Here is an 18,739-nt window from a genome sequence, read left to right as displayed (position 1 = left end):
CTCCCCAGACAGCCCAGAACAAGGTTAGATCTCCCAGAAAAAAACCCATAAATGCCATTCCTCCAGCAGCAAGAGAAATGCAAACCCATCCTTCTGTCTGAGGGGCTGCAGGAAGGATGCTCAGAGCGAGGTTCCAAAGGGATTTGGTGGGGAACCTCTCCTGTGCCCAGCTGAGAAACGGGCTGAATGCCACCCAGACAGCCTCGCAGAGGGCTCTGCTTTCCATCAATCCACTTCCCTGTCCAGGAGTCACCTACCCCACCCTCACCCCACTGCTGGGGGGCCTCAGGAGCCCTCACTCTGAACAGACACATCCATTCATCCACTGGGAATCTGGCAGGACCATGTAAGCAACCCCTGAAACACACGTGGCACCAGCGCTGGGCACGGTGCACCACAAGTATGACTGCAGCACACCTGCCCAACCTTCTGCCTCATTCATTTTTGTCAGCCTCTCCTCAGTTTACTTTGCAATTATCTCTGCAATTCCCACTGACACAAAGACAGGACACAATTTAAGGAACTTGAGCGATTTTTTCAAACTTGAATGGTCTCTACCCAAAGGAAGCCCATGCACTCAAACACACCCTGAGAGTCTCAGTCCTCAGACATGCTGTGAAGAGGGAGCTTTAGTTTTTCTTCAGCAGACTGAAAGCCCATCAAATACAGTAGGGCACCAGCCTCACTCTGGCCATTCTCTACTTGAGACTTCTATCTTTTCAAAAGCTCTTTTCAGTTACACAATCAAAAAATTCCTTAAGGACTGTATCTAGAACAGCTCTAAAAATTGTCTGTACTTTCCCTGAGAGCTCACGTTTACTTATTGGATGGAGGAGCCAAGAGGACAGAACAGATATTTCATGGAGCAGCCATTGCACATAAATATTGCCCCTGACACATGTGTTGTGAATACAATTGCATCCTCACATCAATTACACTCCAGAAGCTACATTTGTAGAAGTCAAATAAATAAATGCAAGCTTGAAATAAAAAATTATTTAAATCTCTAGCAAGCCACTTCACCTTATAACCATTCTTTCCTGTGACATGTTGTGCTGATTCGTATTCTAATAACACATTCATGTACCTGCATAGGTACAAAGGATGTGTACAAATCACATCTTGCAAAACAACTGTTGGCAAAGAGCAGGATTTGAGTATTCATTACTCACTGCTCAACAGTTACATACATTTTAATTCTGACCTCAAAACATAATTTGGACCATGGCAGATGTTTCCTGCAGCACAGGCTGCCTTTGGATGAAATTTAATTCAGTTTGAACATGGCAGCAGTGAGGAAAGGGATTTAAACATTTTCTGCTCATTCTCCAAGCTTAATACTGCAGAGGTAAAAATGAGGGAGGACTAAATTGAATGGCTGAAGTTGCCCTCTCAGCCTCATCTCTGGATCCAGACCAGCCAGGTGAGGCTGCACCTCCCTGTCACCTCTGTGACGTCAGCCTGTGTCAAAAAGAAATGAAATTATTTTAATGAGGTTCTGCTGAATGCACACAGGTGGAACCAAGAGAAGAATAACCTCTAGTTTTAAGCTACTTCATTTGCATCAGAAGGGGACATACTCCTCTGCAAACTCTTCCTCCTCTCCCCTTGTTACTCTGAGCAGCTCCTTCTTGCTATTTGACATCAATAAGGAGATCATTACTTCACCAGCAGCACTTAAAATCTTCTGTAAGGTAAGACCCAATTGCAATTTTACATCCACATAGTTGCCCACACTGAAGAGCCCTGAAATGCTCTTAACGAGTTGTGTGCACAGGGATCAGCTCTTCACACATCAGCGGAGCAGGCTGGGGGAGCGACAGCTGCTGCCACAGTGCACAGGCACTGGAGCAGTTTAAGGGGAAGAGAAATGGTATAAATAATTGAAATCACAGCAAGAAATGTAGGCAGAGCAGAGGGAAGGAGGACACCTCCAAAGGAGCTGGCAGCAGGAGAAGAGATAAGGACTTCTCCTGAAGCCAAACCAAACACAAGTGCGTGTACAGAATCCACACCTTGCCTGTGTGCTGCGCCACACACCAGCAGACTAAAGAATTTCTTGACCTTTTCTGCACTGGCTGGCAGTGATCTGAATTCTACCCACCTACCAGCTCTCTTGTCAACATCTTCCCTTTCCTGCTCTCCATGAAATCCTCAAGTCTGATGCAAATGATCCCCATGTACATCCCAGCACTGCAGTGACCTTGGTAACCAAACAATGCTGATGAGTCAATGTGGATTTCAAATTCTGCCACTGACAAGCACCTCACCCACAGGGACGCACTCCTCCTGGCCCAGCCTTTCATGGTGAACCCTCTGAGAGGGTTCCCAGAGCACCCAGGACATTCAGGGCACACTAGAGAGGATCATGATCTCAGCTGGGGCCTCTGAGCACCATCAGGGGTACGTGCAGAAATGACCACCTTTGGTTTGCAGGCTTGCAGAACAACTAACCAGCACTCTGGAACAACAGAAAAGTGCTGAAAGTTTCAATCCCAGGAGGAAAACACCTCCTTTGATGACCACAGCTGCTACAAAGAGCTAAAGGCTGTAATTTTGCCTGACCTTTAACTATTACAGCAGTATTCCTTGACCTGCATTTTAGAAGTTATGAGCAGACAGCACAACCCAGGCTAAGCAATCTGCCACTGTCTTGACAGATTTCCAAAGAGACATGAAATATCTGCCTTTCTGTGTGTGTGCATCGTGCAAGTCACTTGAGAGCTGTGCAGACATCCGGAAAAAAACACAGTTTCTCTCTGGGTAGCACTCACCCAAGCAGGAGATGGCAGGAGATCATTTATAATGCTCTGTGGAGGTAACACTTGGCATAACAGCCCCACGAACAGCTCCATCACAACACTGGGTTGAAGAAAGGACACTTCAATTAGCAACTCAGCTAACCAGACACCTTTAACGGAGCAAGTAATGAGATTTCTTAATGAGTGCCTCATCTGAAGGGTGTGCAGTGATACCAAGACCCAGGTGAAAATGCTCATCAAGATCTCTGTGCAAGTCACGAGTGTGTGGGATGGATATGTTATTTTAAACAGCAACCAATTGATTTTAAGGAATCAGCTGTTGGACCTTGCCAGACTCCTCTTGCAGAATGTCAGTATTTTTAGACAAAAGCCTGCACCAGTCATCACTGTTAAGTTCAGCCCTGTTCCTAGAGCCACAGGGCACACACCTGTGATCAGAAGGTGAAGAAACCTTGATACTGACTCTTCTGTGTGAGCATTTAAATTTAAGAGTTGCTGTTTAAGAAGTATGCCACCAAAACAAAAAATGACCACAATTTTTAAACATGACTCGTTTCCTAAAGAGCCTTCCAGAGGCTGCAAGGATCCCATGTATCCTTTTCTCTACACACAGACCTGTTTGGCAAGTGCCTTATCAGGGTATGCCCAGCTGCACATCACATCCTTGTGCAGTCTACCTGTCCCAAATCCAAGCCTGATATGGAAGGGCTGAGCCTCATGTGCCTCTAAGGATATCCTCCAGTTGGGACAGGCAAGTGACAGCTCACGCTGGTGTGAATAGCAATTCTGGTGTCAAGAGCAACTTAGAGCTCACAGCAAAAAGAGATACACCAACTCCTCGGATTTCAGCACAAAACTGGCCCTTGTAACCTCTCTCTGCCACATGAGGGAGGCTGGAAGCCCAAGTCCACCTTGGACAAGACAGAATTTCTTCTTTGACTTCTGACTAAGAACGAGGAAACCCTTCTGTACTTCTAAAGACAACTGAGCCTTAACAAGGCTGCCATGCCAGCAAGTAAAGATGGGAACCTTGTGATTTCAGAGGGTCTGCTACTGAGAAGCTGCATTTGGGCACTCTCCAAACGAATGATGGGACTCTCTCCCTGACAAAAGAGCCATGAACAGCATCTGTCCTCTGGAGTGCAAAGGAATGGTGCCAACTGCCAATCCTCCTCTTCCAGCTGGAGGACAGCTCGTGGGCAGCCATCTCAGCTGAGAGTCTCCAGATTGCTCCCATTGTGGGACACACAGCCTGGCTCACCAAAAGAGGCTGCAGCCAGCTCAGACATGCCTCAGTTCACTTGGGAAACACTCGATGTGAGGCTGGAGAGAAATGCCTCTCTGACAGCTGGAAAATGGAGTTGCCTGAGCTGCTGGAGGATAATGAAGAATCAGCCACTTCCTACAGGTGCTTTTCTGTCACCCACATTATTAGAGGTGCATTTGTGTCACCCTTTCCTCTGACCATGGGGTCTCAGAGAGCAGTTTCCATAATGCAAAGCTTTGAACACTGTTAACTGAGCCAACCCCATCTAAATGTCATGGTCTCAGTCACTGCAAAACTGTTCCTTTCTCTTTCTGCCATCCTCCATTCCATCCATGGGGTGTCCATTAGATTCAAACACAAAGAGCCTACCACAAGAGCCTCATTAGCTGACTGTACAACTGGATTTGTTTTGCAGCACAGCGCTGTCCCCCACACTGCAAGGCAGAGTTCTTGATGGGGGGATAAAAATTGATCCATTTAAAAAATATCCTGCACACCTAAATGTTACATGCAGTTCTTCTGTCAGACTTAAAACAACAGCATTACCATCTGTAAAACAGGGGAAAAAAACCCCAGGAAGTCTCTCAAAACAGCAGACCAAATGAAAGGAGAAAAAGATGAAGGAGGTTTCAAATCTGTCCTGGAGAGAATGTGTGTCACAGCTTTAACCTGCTGTGGGGAGGGGTAAAAAAGGAAACAGGGCAGCGGAGACCAGAAATCAGATTTATTATGACCAACCAGGTAAATAAAAGATAGATGATCACCAAGAGAGGATGGCTGTGTTGGAATCAACCAGCTTCTGAAAATGTCTAGTCAGCTTTAGCATTTGATACACATGAAATCAGTGTCCACACAAGAGTATTCTCCTGAAAGGATGGGATTTAATGCAGTCGAGATAATTATCTAGATCCTTCTTTATCCCATTAGTGGTTTTCATTCGCATCCTGGAACACCATAAGCGGATTGCTCAAGAATTATTTGCCATCCGCTGTTTCAAACCCGATTGGAATTATCTTTATACCTCAGTATGAAGAAAAGAGATTACATCCCTGCCAGGGCTTGCTGGAATGCCCTCTTTTCTGAGGCTCCCCTTATCATTCTTGTTCTATAAGGTGATGAAAAGAATCAGAAAAGAATTGTCATGGACATGATTTTGCCCTCTCCTCCTCTTCCCTCCTCACATATGTGTTTGGGAGGAGGAGTAGGAGACGTTCTTCCCATTGCATCCCCTGCAGGAGATGCATCAGTGCACCTGCAGAGAGATGAAGCTCAGTGAGACTTACTCATCAAATTACCCAGGGCAGGATCCAAAAACGCTTCCTTTTGCACCATGATCCGCTAATAAAAGAACAAGGATGAAACTGTTAGAACCAATTAAACATATCACTTGGTGCAGGAGCAGGAACTGGGATGCAGGGCACTGGAGATCCCAGGGGCGCATGCCAAACGTCGCCTCTCGTGCTCTCCTCATGGCACTGTGCAAGCTCTGCTGGAGAGCAGGCCAACGTCACTCAAACACCCAACACAGCCCCTTGCTTCAAGGCCTAAAATAACAAAAAGACAAAATTCCCCTCCCAGCCTGCCTGCCAGTTTTTGTATTAATGGAAGAATTACATCTCCATCTAGGTATGGCAAGGACACAGCTCGTCTCCTCATGGGCAGCTGTGACTCTGACCAGCAGTGAGGAAAGATGCCTGGGCACCACAAAAACCATCCCTTCTCCTTAAGGAACGTGAAGGGGGTAGGTATTCAGACCCGACATGAATAGGAATGCATGTATTTTTTTAAAGAATCGTGCTTTATGGCTGTGTAATGAGATCTGTAGGAGAGGTATCTCTATAAACAAGTTATTAAAAGGGGGAGGAGGGACACAATAATAGCAGGTGCCAATTACTCAGCTCCCAGCAGAGACTTTTCAATTTCTCACCTTCCCCCAAAGCAAGATGTGCCTCTGTATGGCACCACATTCACTTGCAAGTGTGAGACCCTTTGGAATGTGGCTTCTCTCCCTCCCAGCAGAGCTCCACTGCCACCAGAGTGGGGCTGCCCCTCGCCCCCCCAGCCCTGCACCGACACACCATGAAATTATTTTGGAAACTGAATACAACCATATTTTTATTTGACTTCAGAATCTGGCCACTCCTCCCGTCAAGAGGAACAGTGAATTCATGAGCTGACTGCAACTGCCAGGTCTGCATCTCTGCAAGTGTCTGCTTAGTTCTGGGAACAAAACACCACTAATGATTTTGTTATTTTAAGATGGCAGCATCGTTTCAGACAGTAAGTGTCCACCCTGGAGCTGTCAGAGGGACCCCGTCCTTTAAAGCAAACACACCAAGGTAATGATTAATATTACAAAAGTAATTCGAGCCTCTAAAATCATTTGTTTTCAAGATCAGCAAATAATTACCAAGACCTTCAGTAATCAATACCCAAGATAAATAGAAGATTAAATTGCAAAAGAAACAGAAGAAAGTACTTAATATTTGCCAAACACATGCCAAATACACTTTTTCGTGGTAACCAAATACTTACAGTAAATAGATATTTTAGCTCACTGGAGAGACACTTTCAGAAACTAATAAATTAATCCAATAAAACAGACAGACAGGGTGGAACCAGACATTAACGAAACACAAACTGATCTATACGGAGCCAGCCCACAATCCATGTCCTAATTATGCTCATCCACCACTCTGAGTACTTACCTCCCCCACCCAGGTCAGCTCTTTAGCTCGGGGAAACTAAATGTTTCATGTGGATTCACTGGCACAACAAAGTGGAGAATTTCACCCATCAAATGACAAAGCTTGTGCTTAACCAGAATTTGCATTTCCAGCTTTTTTCCCTAAATACTCCTCACTCCTCAAAGTTAGCAAATTAATCTCCTTTTAAACACAGTTTTTGCTTTTCCTTCAATTTAGTTGAAGCTCTGTGAAATGCAGGATGAGCTCCTGCTGCCCATCAGCACCAGACCCCCACAGGGACACCCCTGGAAACATCCCCACGGCATATCCTCACTCTGGGGCCAGGATGGTTTGTCCTGGGGCTGTGCCTGGCCTCACCACCACTCCAGGGACCCAGAACAACCCCTGAAGCTCAGTACAAGGACCAGCACCATCTTCTTCAACAGCAGCCTAAACCAGCTTCTAGCCAAAATCATTGCTTGGTGTTAACGAAGCCACGCTATTAGGTAAGTACCTGGCAAAGTTCATCAAAAAGTGGGTAACTTGAACTGGTCAAGATTAAGAGAGAGAAGACAAGGGAAGATCTCCATCCTGGTCATTTTCTACAATATCAAAGGAAGAAGAAAGGGAGGAAACTGAGGGAAATAGAAGACAAAGAGAAAAGATATCAAAGCCAGCTCCAGAGAGCGCAATGAGAGATGGCAGGAAAAAGGAATAGTTAAAACATGAAAGGTGAGATCAAATAAAAGTAAAAGATCACAGTCTGGGCACAGAGCAGAGGGAGGGGAGACCACCCCAACACTTCTGCCAGCATTAACTGAATAATTCATCTGACAGGTACTTGTCTGTGGTTGAGTCTGAGAGAGCTCAGCCACCACAGATCCGTCCATTCACCCAGCAAAGCACACAGACAAACACTGCTCTTGTTTTTCACATGGGGACACACCTTGGGGACACTGCACAGCAGCTCGGCTCCCCTGTCTGTCTTTTGGGAAGGAATAAAGAAATTTAGTTCTCCCTCAGAAATCTCCAGCTTCTGCATGAAGTTCTTGGTACTGGCAGGGCTGGCCTTACTACTGCACTTTAACTAAACCACTACATGTTTCCACTACACAAAATATATACACAGAGATCTTCAAGGAGCTAATTTCTCAGGACTAGAAGTGTTTCTTTGATTATTTACAAGAGCTTCTACAGGCCTCCTCCCTAAGCCATGACATTCCTCAGAACACTGACAACACACAGAGGATTTACTGCCACGTAAGTACAAGCAGTGAGTGACAAAAAAGGGTCTCCAGGCTGAACCTTCCAGAAAGCTCCTGGCATCACAGGGAGAGAAGAAAAACCTAAGGCAGACTTGAAAATGTGATCACTAAAAACTCATTGATGAGCAGGTATGGAGCGGACAGCAGCAATGACACAAGCCAGCACCTTGCTCTTCCCACAGTTCAGCATCCATCCCATTACTAACTCCTAAACCACCAGAATGATGACTATAGCCACAAGTAAATAGACACTGAGATGCAACAAAACTCATCATGAACATAAAAGACAGGTGGAGATTAATTTTTGCCCAGAAACTTATTTAAAGCCTAATGATTTACATTTTAACACTACTGCTGTCCACTTTAACATAAGCAGAAACTAAAATATCTTGCATCAAAGACATTTTTATGTGCATGTCTGGTCACCTCAAAATACAGATTAACCTTTAGGTAAGCATTTATCCTGTATGTAACACAGGAGGGATGGAATATTTAAACACTGGCAAGGCAGGGGCAGGCAGGAGAGAAGACAGAGTTATAGAGCTGTCTCTGTGCATCAGAGATGCATCCATGCTAATGCACTGATCCTGGAGACTCAAATGTGACTTGACACCGGGACAAAAACAGAAGGAGAATTGGCCAGTGACACAATTAATGCAGAAAGAGATTATTTAATACAGGAATCTACCACTCCCAGACTTTCCTGCTTTGAAAGGGAAGCCTGACATAAGCTTGAAAATAAACCCAAGAAGGGCACTGCTGAATAAAAAGCCCCCTATGCTGCAATTCAAATGGAAAAGGCAGAAATTTTTTTCCCCTCCATCAAAGACAACAATCCTCTGCCTGTATTGGGAAGCTGCTAAGCAGATACTTGATCAGCCCTCCCTGAAAAGCCTCTCCTCCTAACAATGCTAACCTTCCTGCCTCCGCTGAAGCTCTTTGATTATTTTAATACTTTCCACAATCCTTTAATTTGCCCAGTGAGTTCTGCCACCACAGCAGCCCTCTTCAGCCACCCAATCTCCCAACCTCTTGATCTCTGTCTTATGAAAAAGAAAACTTGAACATTAGAATTGGCACAATAATGATATGGAAAACCTTCACCCAGAACATTAAGCATCATCTCCAAGTATTTTTAGGCAGGTAGCTCAGCCTCAAGGGCTTCCTTCAAGGTCCTGGTGGATGTGGATGCCTGTGCTGAGCCAGACACCCCAGTAGGGATATTTGTGTTTCTTTATACCATGAACACAAAAACTGGTCCTTTGGTGACTGGTTTGGGTTTTGTGGACAGGGAGAACCATGGATAATCCAAGCCTACCTGCAGCAGCCTTGCTAAAGCAATTTCTCTAGCACTTAGTGTCTTCAAGGCTTTCTGGAAAAGACTGGCAGCTTCACTTAAATTAGCCAGCTACAGATGTGTTTTACATTAAACACTAAGTGAATAATCAATGAACATTCAGGATATAAGTACAAATCAATGATTTGTTTTAGATGAATCAAAGGGAATCACAAATGAGTTTTGTTCTGCAACAGAAGTAAACCAAGAGAAGTACTTGATGTAATTGGGGGTGTGTGTGTTAACCTCCTCTGACTCCTCCTCTCTGTGCACTGACACAGACCCTGCTGTCACAGAAGCATGGCAGTGTCCTCCAAACCCCTGTGACAAGAGATGTCACTGTCCCCAGAGAGCAGATGGGAACTGAGGCATGAAACCAGGCAGTCAATTGTTCCAAGACTGGGAGGGACATGAATCCAAGTCTATGCTGGAGAGCACAGGCTAGCAGAGAGCCCTTGTAACTTCACCTCCATCACACAACCACAGCTCTTAGCATGGGAGCAGCAATGGGACACAGCAACCACACACACAATACAGGTCAAGAGGCCCATTTAAAGGCCTTTAAAAAACTGCAAATAAATGAAAACAGATATACAGGTGACTCCAGACCATGAACAACTTATTTTAATAAATGCATTTCAATAGATTACACAGTGCCCCTCGCTCTTGGGATGGATTTGTTCAAGTCACAGGTGCTGTAATTTTGCAAATGCTGCTGCATTCCAGCCACCGATTTCACACAATGTCTGCTGAGCACCACCCAGGCCACATAAAGTCTCAGAAATGCTCCTGCACTCCTTTTTATTCACCATGCATTTTAATGACAGATTTCCAAACTCCATGGCTCCCCAGCCAGGTCCTTGCCTGCACCTCTCAGCCCTCAAAAGCCCTTGCTGGGTCTCCTGCTGGCATCTCTCCTCCTGGGAAACGTTTGCAAGGGTTGCCGTGAAGTGATCCCAGCTCAAACCAGGGCTTTCACTCGTATCCATTTCACTGCAGGCAGTGCCCAAGACCGCAAAGAAACTACAAAAACCTGAAGTCAAGCTGGTGCAGGCAACAGAAATGAAAAAGCAGCGGGAACCCCACATGCCGCAGGACACAGCTCGTATTTAACAATATCAAGCTTTGACTCTGCTGCTTCCAGAGCGGATTAGTGTTCACGGCTTTTATGCACTATAGAAGAAGACTTTGTAAACACACCCAGAGGAACATCCCTCCAGGACAAAGTTTGCTTCCCACAAAGGACACCCCCAGTGAGCAGAGCATCCCGCCGTGCGCGGCACCGCACGAGGGATATTTCCTTACAGAGCCCTCCCTGCTGCTCCAGAGAAACAGCCACGCTGCAGCCAGTGCCCCACAGCCACCAAACCCAGCATCCTGCTCCTCACCACAGCCACAGACCAAGGGACCCAGCATCCTGCTCCTCACACAGCCACAGACCAAGGGACCCAGCATCCTGCTCCTCACACAGCCACAGACCAAGGGACCCAGCATCCTGCTCCTCACACAGCCACAGACCAAGGGACCCAGCATCCTGCTCCTCACCACAGCCACAGACCAAGGGACCCAGCATCCTGCTCCTCACCACAGCCACAGACCAAGGGACCCAGCATCCTGCTCCTCACACAGCCACAGACCAAGGGAGAAACCCTGTGCTCAGACCGGCACCGAGACACCCAGCCAGGATGCGTGTGCTGAGTCCTTCAAGGAGCTCTGCATGCCTGTTCTGAAGCACTTCCACAACATCCACAGGAAAAACAGCTCCCACAAGGTCAGCATCCAAAATACCAGATAGCCACAACTGTCTCAGGGGTGTGAAGCCACCACGCAAACAGTAACCCCACTTTGCAGGGAAACCTACAGGTACAGAGCTGGCTGCAGCTGGGATTTACAATGGATGCCAGGAGCTGGCTGGCAGTGAGCAACCAGAAATCATTAAAAGCTGACAGAGAAAAAACTTGCCAGGGGAAGCCTGCACAGGCAACATGGGTACAGAGCCTGCCCTGAGCTACACAGCCATACTGAGGAGGTATCATGCCAGCCTCCACACATAGCATTTCCAATGGGAGTCTCCTAAGAGGTTCAACACAAGATTTAAAATTTCCTATCCAATTAAAAATCACATATCCTGCAGCATTTATGGCTCTGGCATAAGCTGCAAAGGGCAAAGAGAAGGGTTGCATAAACAGCACATGGCTGGTCAGTCAGTCAAGATAGGCACAAACATTATGGATGAGAACTGAACAGTTTTCACCACTGGAAATGAAAAAAACCACAACAATTTAATTGGTAGGTTAAATTGTTTGCCTTCATCCTATCTGTACTTGTGACTCACCTAAAGTCATGAAACTTTCTTGGTTTTACCAATCCCTCAGTAAGTCCTGAGTCCCCCGGAGTCCCCACATTGGGCACCTGAACCTGCCTGCCCCTTCCCAAAGCCTCATCCTCCACAGTCAAGTCCTACACATCCAACACCTGGCACCAGGTTACAAAAGAGCTTTCTGCATGGCAGCTCACAGTTTTAGGAAGTGAAACCATACTTAAATCTAAAATCAGCAAAGAGAGAATACCAGACTTTGGCCAAGACACCCACCACCATGACGCACAGCACGTGGCCCACCTCCGAACAGGACGTGATGCTGGACACCTGCTGCCTGGGTGAGTGGCTGTGCTATTTGAGGCTGCCCTTCTCTTCCCACTCCAGCAGACTATTTCAAACCCCATTTATAATAGGAAAGAGGCAGCATCTGTTTTTGCAAACCATGAGGTCAAAACTTTACTAATAACCACAGCACAGCAGAACACCATTAGCAGGTAAACAAGCCCTGAGCTGATCTCGGAAAAGCAGCTCTAGAGATGGTTTGTTCTGGTTTTTTTCTTTCAATTAATTGCTTTGTCCTCCCAACACAAGAGTGGGAAGACAAGCAGACTCTGCAATGCCTTACATTTTAAAATCACATTATTCCCCACTAGAGGCAATGCGGACACCTTGCCAGACTTCCCCAGAACTCAACGACATCAGCAACTCAGGAGCACTGGGAACTGTCTCATCACTCACAGGGCATGACTGATGTCACAGGACTGGCAAATACAAAGCCTATCTTTGAAAAATACAGGTATGGGAATAAGGAAGCAGGAATTTATAGAATAATCAGGTTAACTTCAGTCGAAATGCTTAGAAGACAAGGAGAACTTCAGCAAGAGATAACCTCTGTTCATCAAGAACAAATCACATCAAATCTGTCATATTTATTTCTGTGACAGGGTGTCAGGACTTGCAGGAAGGGGAGAAGAAACAAAGATTTCAGATATCTCTGATAGTGTCTGATGGGACATCCCCACAATGAAGCCAGGGATGCAGGGACTGGCCTGAGCTGCCCGAAGGTAGGAGGTAGGACCACCACTGCTGGGGAGACCACCTGTGATTGGGGCACTGCTCTTTGAGCACAGACTGGGGGGGCTCTGCTGAAGCATCTTCCAGTGGAACCCATCCCAGATCCAACAACAATTGGTGTTTTCATCCACAACTTGGCTGATGGCAGAGACAACAGGCTAACTGCCCTGGAAGGCTACACCAAACTGAGAGGGATTGCAAGCACACAGGAGGACAAGATCAGAATTCAAAACAATCACAATAATTTAGGAGATGCAGTCTGGGGAAAAAAAAAAGGATACAGTTCAAGAAGGACAAGCGTGAGGTAATGCAATTTGGTAAGAATAATTAACCAGGCAAACACAAGATAAGGAATGAAAAGCAGGACAGCATCTGGAGAGGAATAGTTGAAAGGCTGATGGGATAAAAAATAAACATGAGTCACCTATGGCAAAAGTGAAAAGCACACACAGTGGACGTATAAACAGGACAATTGTTAGTAAAAGCTACAAAGTAACACTTAAGTCTTCTGAGCAAAAATACAGCAGCAACTTCGGTCCTTTATCCCAGGTTAAGCATCACCCCTCACTAAGGATGATGGCCCAGAAGAGAGTAACGAGCAACTGCAGACCAAGAATACATGACCTAAAAAAGAGAGATCAAAGGAACCAGTGTGGTTTAATCTGTATCAGTAAGGGAAATGGTAGCAACTTCCAAATATCTACTGGCCTGCTGCAAAGAAGGACAGAAGGAACTTTTCTGCCTATTCCCAACAGATGGAAAAAAAGAAGAGCAATCCTGAAACTAAACTGAAGAAAAAGACATTTCAGTACAAATCATAAGAAAAGCCTAATATGAGGGCTGCTAAATGTCAAACAGATTGTCTGGGGAGCTTAGGAGTCGCCGTCATCGAAGGTTTGTAAGAACAAACACGACAAACATCTGTCAGGAAGGGGCTGGTTGTCAGCGATCCTGCGGAGGGCAGGAGATGGACTGAATGACCTCTCAAGGTCTTCTCCAGCTCTGTACTGAAACATTTACTGGTAGGTAAATGTCCACAAGAGCTGAAAGCTGCTGTGCTGCCACAGCCGGCCGTGCTGGCCGTGCCCTGCTGCAGCCACAATCTGCTGCTGCCAGAGGAAAAGGCACATCCCAGAGAAGGACCTGCCGAGAGGGACAGGGACAGCGGTACCCAGGGGTGCTGTTTTGGCACTTGCATGAGCCACAGGGAAAAGCTGCTTGTTAAAAAATTAAAGTGTGTCAAAGGACAACACAGCCCAGACTGCCTAGTGGGGTTGGCCACCCTGCTTCTGGAAGCAGGAGGGGCTGCTCAGAGCCCACACAGCACTGCACGCTGCTTTTTATTCATGGGAGGAAGCTGCAAGCAAAGCCACTGCTCAGTGGTAACCACAGGGCAGTTCTCAGAGCATTCCTCTGCCCCTGCACAACTACTGTGGTCTAGTACTTCTGTCTGAAAGCAACACACAACAGCAACACCTGAGTCTGCAAACACTTTGGCCAGTTAAAAATATCACCAGCAGAAGCAAAGCAATCCCTGCTGGTACAGAGGCAGCACCCCTGCGCTGCAAACGCCCACCACACAGAAACCTCTGCAGGAGGCAGCTCTGGTGGGATTTAAATCACCTTAGCAGCACAACAGGAAAGCCTTCAGTGATAAATGAGGCAGAGGATTCCAAGCAGCCACCTGTCAGACACCTGCAGCTGCCAGGACAAAATCCCAGGCACTCCAAGCCTGCTGCCAAGGAAGGGGCTGGGTGCGTTCATGTCATCCTGCCCCAAAAACCTTCCCCAAGAGCTGCCCAGCCCTGATGCCGGCCTTGCACTACACACAAGCTGCACCTTGTGATGGTGCATGGTGTGCCACAGGACTGCAAAGCCAGCAAGTCACAGCTTCTGCTCAGCAAAAGCTGCTTCTCACCTGTAGCAGGGAGAGATGCTTCTACAGCAAGTGGGAGGAGAGAGTCGAGGCCTGGCTGGTCAGAGCACACACCTTTAATGACCTCTAAAAGTGCAGGAACTGGAAGAGCTGAGCAATTACCACAGGTGTAGAAGGTTACACACTCATACACAGTACAGAGACACAATCCAGAAGAGATTGTCACAATTGTCCTCCAGGCCAGAATAAGTCCAGTGCACTGCTTGAGTGAGAGACTGGGTGGAGAAAAGCAACTGTTGTGCTGTCAGGAAAAAGCAGCAGCAAGCATCTCTGTAACACCTGCACAGGATTCTTCTGCAGCCTCGGTGGGACAGGGCCCTGCACCTTTGCTCTGCAGCTGCCTACTCAGTGCAAAGCCAGCACCAATACTTGTGTGCTGAAGCCACAGCTGTCACACCTGTCCCACATCCACTGAAGTTACCGGACTCAGCCTGGAGCCACAAGAGACACATGCAGAGAAGGCAGAGATGCTCAGATCTCCCCTCACTAGTTTGCCCAAAGAATCCCCAGCATTTGAGAGCTCCCCCCAGTTGCTGGCACTACCACGCAGATTTAACCCACCTGGCTCCATCGCCCATGAAGGTTTTGGCCATAAGCATGGGGATGCAAAGAAGCACATCACCAAAGCCAAGCCAAGCGCACCCCGACCTGCACAACAGCCCGCCCATCACCCAGAGCCCCCCGACCCTCCGTGGGCACCCCTGGCCACAGCAAGCCTGGCTGGGGCACCTCCCGCCCAGCCGGGCACGGGCAGTCGCTCCGGGGGTTCCACGGGTCACGGTCCCCTGGGGACCAGGGGGTACCGCGGGGCCAGGGGCGCACAGAATCCCGCCGAGTCCGCACCCGTGGGGCTCCAGCAGGATCCTGCCCTTAGGGATCCCCCAGCTCCCGCAGGATGCTCACCGGCTCTGGATCCCAACGCACCCCCGGGGTCCAGCCGGGCCCGACTCGCGGAGTCCCCGCACGCCCTCCCCGGCGGCGGGGCGGCGGCCGGGTCCCCGCGGAGGCGGCCGAGCCCCCCTTACCTTTGTGCCCGCCGAAGGCGCCGTACCAGGAGAGCGAGAGCAGCGCGCACAGGCAGCCGAGCAGCAGCGTGAGCGCCGTGCCGCTGCGGAGCCTCATCGCCTCCTCGCCGGCGGGGGCGGCCGCATGTCCCGGGCGCGGCGCGGCCTCGGCGGCCCCGGCGGAGCGGAGCGGACACGGTGAGGCCGCAGCGACCGGGGCGGGGCCGAGGGGCGGGGCCGAGGGGCGGGGCGGCAGCGGGTGAAGGGCGCCCTCGTGCGGGGGAATGCGGGAGTGCAGAGGGGCGGGGTGAGTGTGAGGTGAACTGCGTGAGTGTGAGTGAGAATGTGTGAGTGTGAGAGCTGTGAACTGCGTGAGTGTGAGTGAGTGTGTGTGAGTGTGTGAGTGTGAGTGTGTGAGGGTGTGTGTGAGGGTGAGAGCTGTGAACTGCGTGAGAGTGAGTGAGAAAGTGTGTGTGAGAGAGTGTGTGTGTGTGTGGGAGTGTGTGTGAGTGTGGGTGAGTGTGTGAGTGTGAGTGTGTGAGGGTGTGTGTGAGGGTGAGAGCTGTGAACTGCGTGAGAGTGAGTGAGAAAGTGTGTGTGAGAGAGTGTGTGTGTGTGTGGGAGTGTGTGTGAGTGTGGGTGAGTGTGTGAGTGTGAGTGTGTGAGGGTGTGTGTGAGGGTGAGAGCTGTGAACTGCGTGAGAGTGAGTGAGAAAGTGTGTGTGAGAGAGTGTGTGTGTGTGTGGGAGTGTGTGTGAGTGTGGGTGAGTGTGTGAGTGTGAGTGTGTGAGGGTGTGTGTGAGGGTGAGAGCTGTGAACTGCGTGAGAGTGAGTGAGAAAGTGTGTGTGAGAGAGTGTGTGTGTGTGTGGGAGTGTGTGTGAGTGTGGGTGAGTGTGTGAGTGTGAGTGTGTGAGGGTGTGTGTGAGGGTGAGAGCTGTGAACTGCGTGAGAGTGAGTGAGAAAGTGTGTGTGAGAGAGTGTGTGTGTGTGTGGGAGTGTGTGTGAGTGTGGGTGAGTGTGTGAGTGTGAGTGTGTGAGGGTGTGTGTGAGGGTGAGAGCTGTGAACTGCGTGAGAGTGAGTGAGAAAGTGTGTGTGAGAGAGTGTGTGTGTGTGTGGGAGTGTGTGTGAGTGTGGGTGAGTGTGTGAGTGTGAGTGTGTGAGGGTGTGTGTGAGGGTGAGAGCTGTGAACTGCGTGAGTGTGAGTGAGAAAGTGTGTGTGAGAGAATGTGTGTGTGTGAGTGTGAGTGTGAGTATGAGAGTGAGTGTGTGTGAGAGTTGTGAGCTGCGTGAGTGTGAGTGTGAGAATGAGTGTGTGAGTGAGAGTGTGTGTGTGTGTGAGTGTGAGTGTGAATGTGAGTGTGTGTGTGAGTGTGTGAGTGTGTGTGTGAGTGTGTGTGAATGTGTGTGTGTGTGAATGTGTGTGTGAGAACATGTGTTTATGAGTATCTGAGTGTAAGTGTGTGTGTGAGAATATGAGTGTATGAGAATGTGTGAGTTGGAGTGTGTGTGAGTGTGTGAGTGTGAACATGTAAGAACGTGTGTGTTTATGAGTATGTGAGGGTATGAGTGTGTGTGAGTGTGTGTGTGTGTGAGAACGTGTGTGTATGAGTATGTGAGAGTATGGGTGTGCATGAGTGTGTGAGTATGAGCATGAGTGAGTGTGTGTGACTGTAAGTGCGTGTGTCTGTGTGTGTCTGCACATCTCTGTACACGTCTGTGTGTGTGTGTCTGTGTGTGTGTAAGAGTGTGCGTGCCCTTGTGTGTGTGTGTCTGTCCGTGTCCATGCGTGTACGTGTGTCTGTGTGTGCAGGAGTGCAAGTTCACGGGTTACATGGCTCAATGTACACACCTGTAACCTTGGCTTGCTCCTATCGCTGCACGCCTGCCTCCTCATGCCATCCATGTGTCCCTACAAAGCCACAGATGTACCTGTGTGTGCCTGCGTGGGTCTGCACACGTGTGTGTGTGTGTGTGCGTGGCTGTGTCCATATGTGCCGCTCCGTGTCCATATGTCTGTCTGTCTGTATGTGTGAGCATGCACCAGGTCCATCTGTCTGCAGAGAGTGGGGGTGTGCAGTACCTGTGGCTGTGCCAGGCTTTTGCACACCCCTGCACGTGGAGCCCCGGGAATGGCCCGGTCCCTGCGGTGTCACGGGTGGGTGCCCTGGATGGAGGTGTGTGCTCAGCCCCTGGGCACAGGGATGTCCCCACGGGGTGTGCACAGCTGGGGGTGCAGGATGAGGAGCCGTGCAGTGCACCCCCGCTGCCATTCCCACAGAAGTGTTTCATCTTGGTTAAGGAAACAGCATCCAATGTTTATTGAGAGAAAATCAATGCCAGAAGAACATCACAAACGGAAGCTGCTGCCTGGAAGGACGTTATCCCTCTTCCAAAGCACCTGGCATTCAGGGGTTATGACCTCAAGCTGCTTGCCTGGGTGAAGGACAGAAGAAATCCGATTACAAAATTATTTTGCTTCTGTTTTCTTCTGTTAATGGGTTCAGCTTATTTCATTATAGACCGTACTGTGAGGTCAGGCTCCACAGGCATTTGTTTGCCTTCATCATCTGAACTTGTTTCTGTGCGTGGGCACGAGGTCAGGCAGCTCAGGCGCCCTGTACATGGGTACAGACTCCTGAACCAGCGAAAGCTGTCATCTCCCATTCCCCAGAGCTCTTTTAGCAAGTAAACATTTCTCAGACATGTAAATACTGTAGGACTGGCTTCCAGCAATCAAGGTCTGCTGCTTGCAGTGTTTGGACCGGTGGGGTGCGATGTACAGCGAGGCGTGCGCCCGTGCCAGGGGCGCTGGCAGGGCTCGGGTGCCATCCCGGGCGGGGAGGAGCTGGGAGCCAGCTGCCCTCCGCGGGCACATCCCCTCCCAGCAACGCTCCAGCAGACACGGGAATTCTCCTGAAAAGGAAGATCGGCTCGGGTGCCATCCCGGGCGGGGAGGAGCTGGGAGCCAGCTGCCCTCCGCGGGCACATCTTCCACATTCTGGAATTCTCCTGGAAAGGAAGATCTGCCACATGGGTGCTCAGGCGTCCGCTCTGTTTCCTCCCGGGAAGGTGATGGTGAAGGGAGCC

General features: G+C 48.9%; 1 protein-coding gene across 1 annotated transcript in view; it reads right to left on the bottom strand.

Annotated features, from left to right (window-relative positions):
• MGAT4B (alpha-1,3-mannosyl-glycoprotein 4-beta-N-acetylglucosaminyltransferase B) overlaps positions 1 to 15,848 on the bottom strand; it is a 50,941-nt gene extending 35,093 nt beyond the window's left edge. Inside the window, exon 1 of the mRNA XM_041397816.1 lies at positions 15,673 to 15,848. Within this exon, the coding sequence (XP_041253750.1) occupies positions 15,673 to 15,769 (97 nt within the window). The 5' untranslated portion in view covers positions 15,770 to 15,848. The remainder of the gene's footprint in view (positions 1 to 15,672) is intronic.
• Positions 15,849 to 18,739: the final 2,891 nt, after the last annotated feature.

The sequence above is a fragment of the Onychostruthus taczanowskii genome, unplaced genomic scaffold (genome assembly GCF_017590055.1).
Source record: "Onychostruthus taczanowskii isolate IOZ18803 unplaced genomic scaffold, ASM1759005v1 scaffold14, whole genome shotgun sequence".
NCBI classification, from domain to species: domain Eukaryota; kingdom Metazoa; phylum Chordata; class Aves; order Passeriformes; family Passeridae; genus Onychostruthus; species Onychostruthus taczanowskii.
The sequence above is the reverse complement of the archived record's forward strand: the minus strand, read 5'-3'. Positions and strand labels throughout refer to the sequence as shown.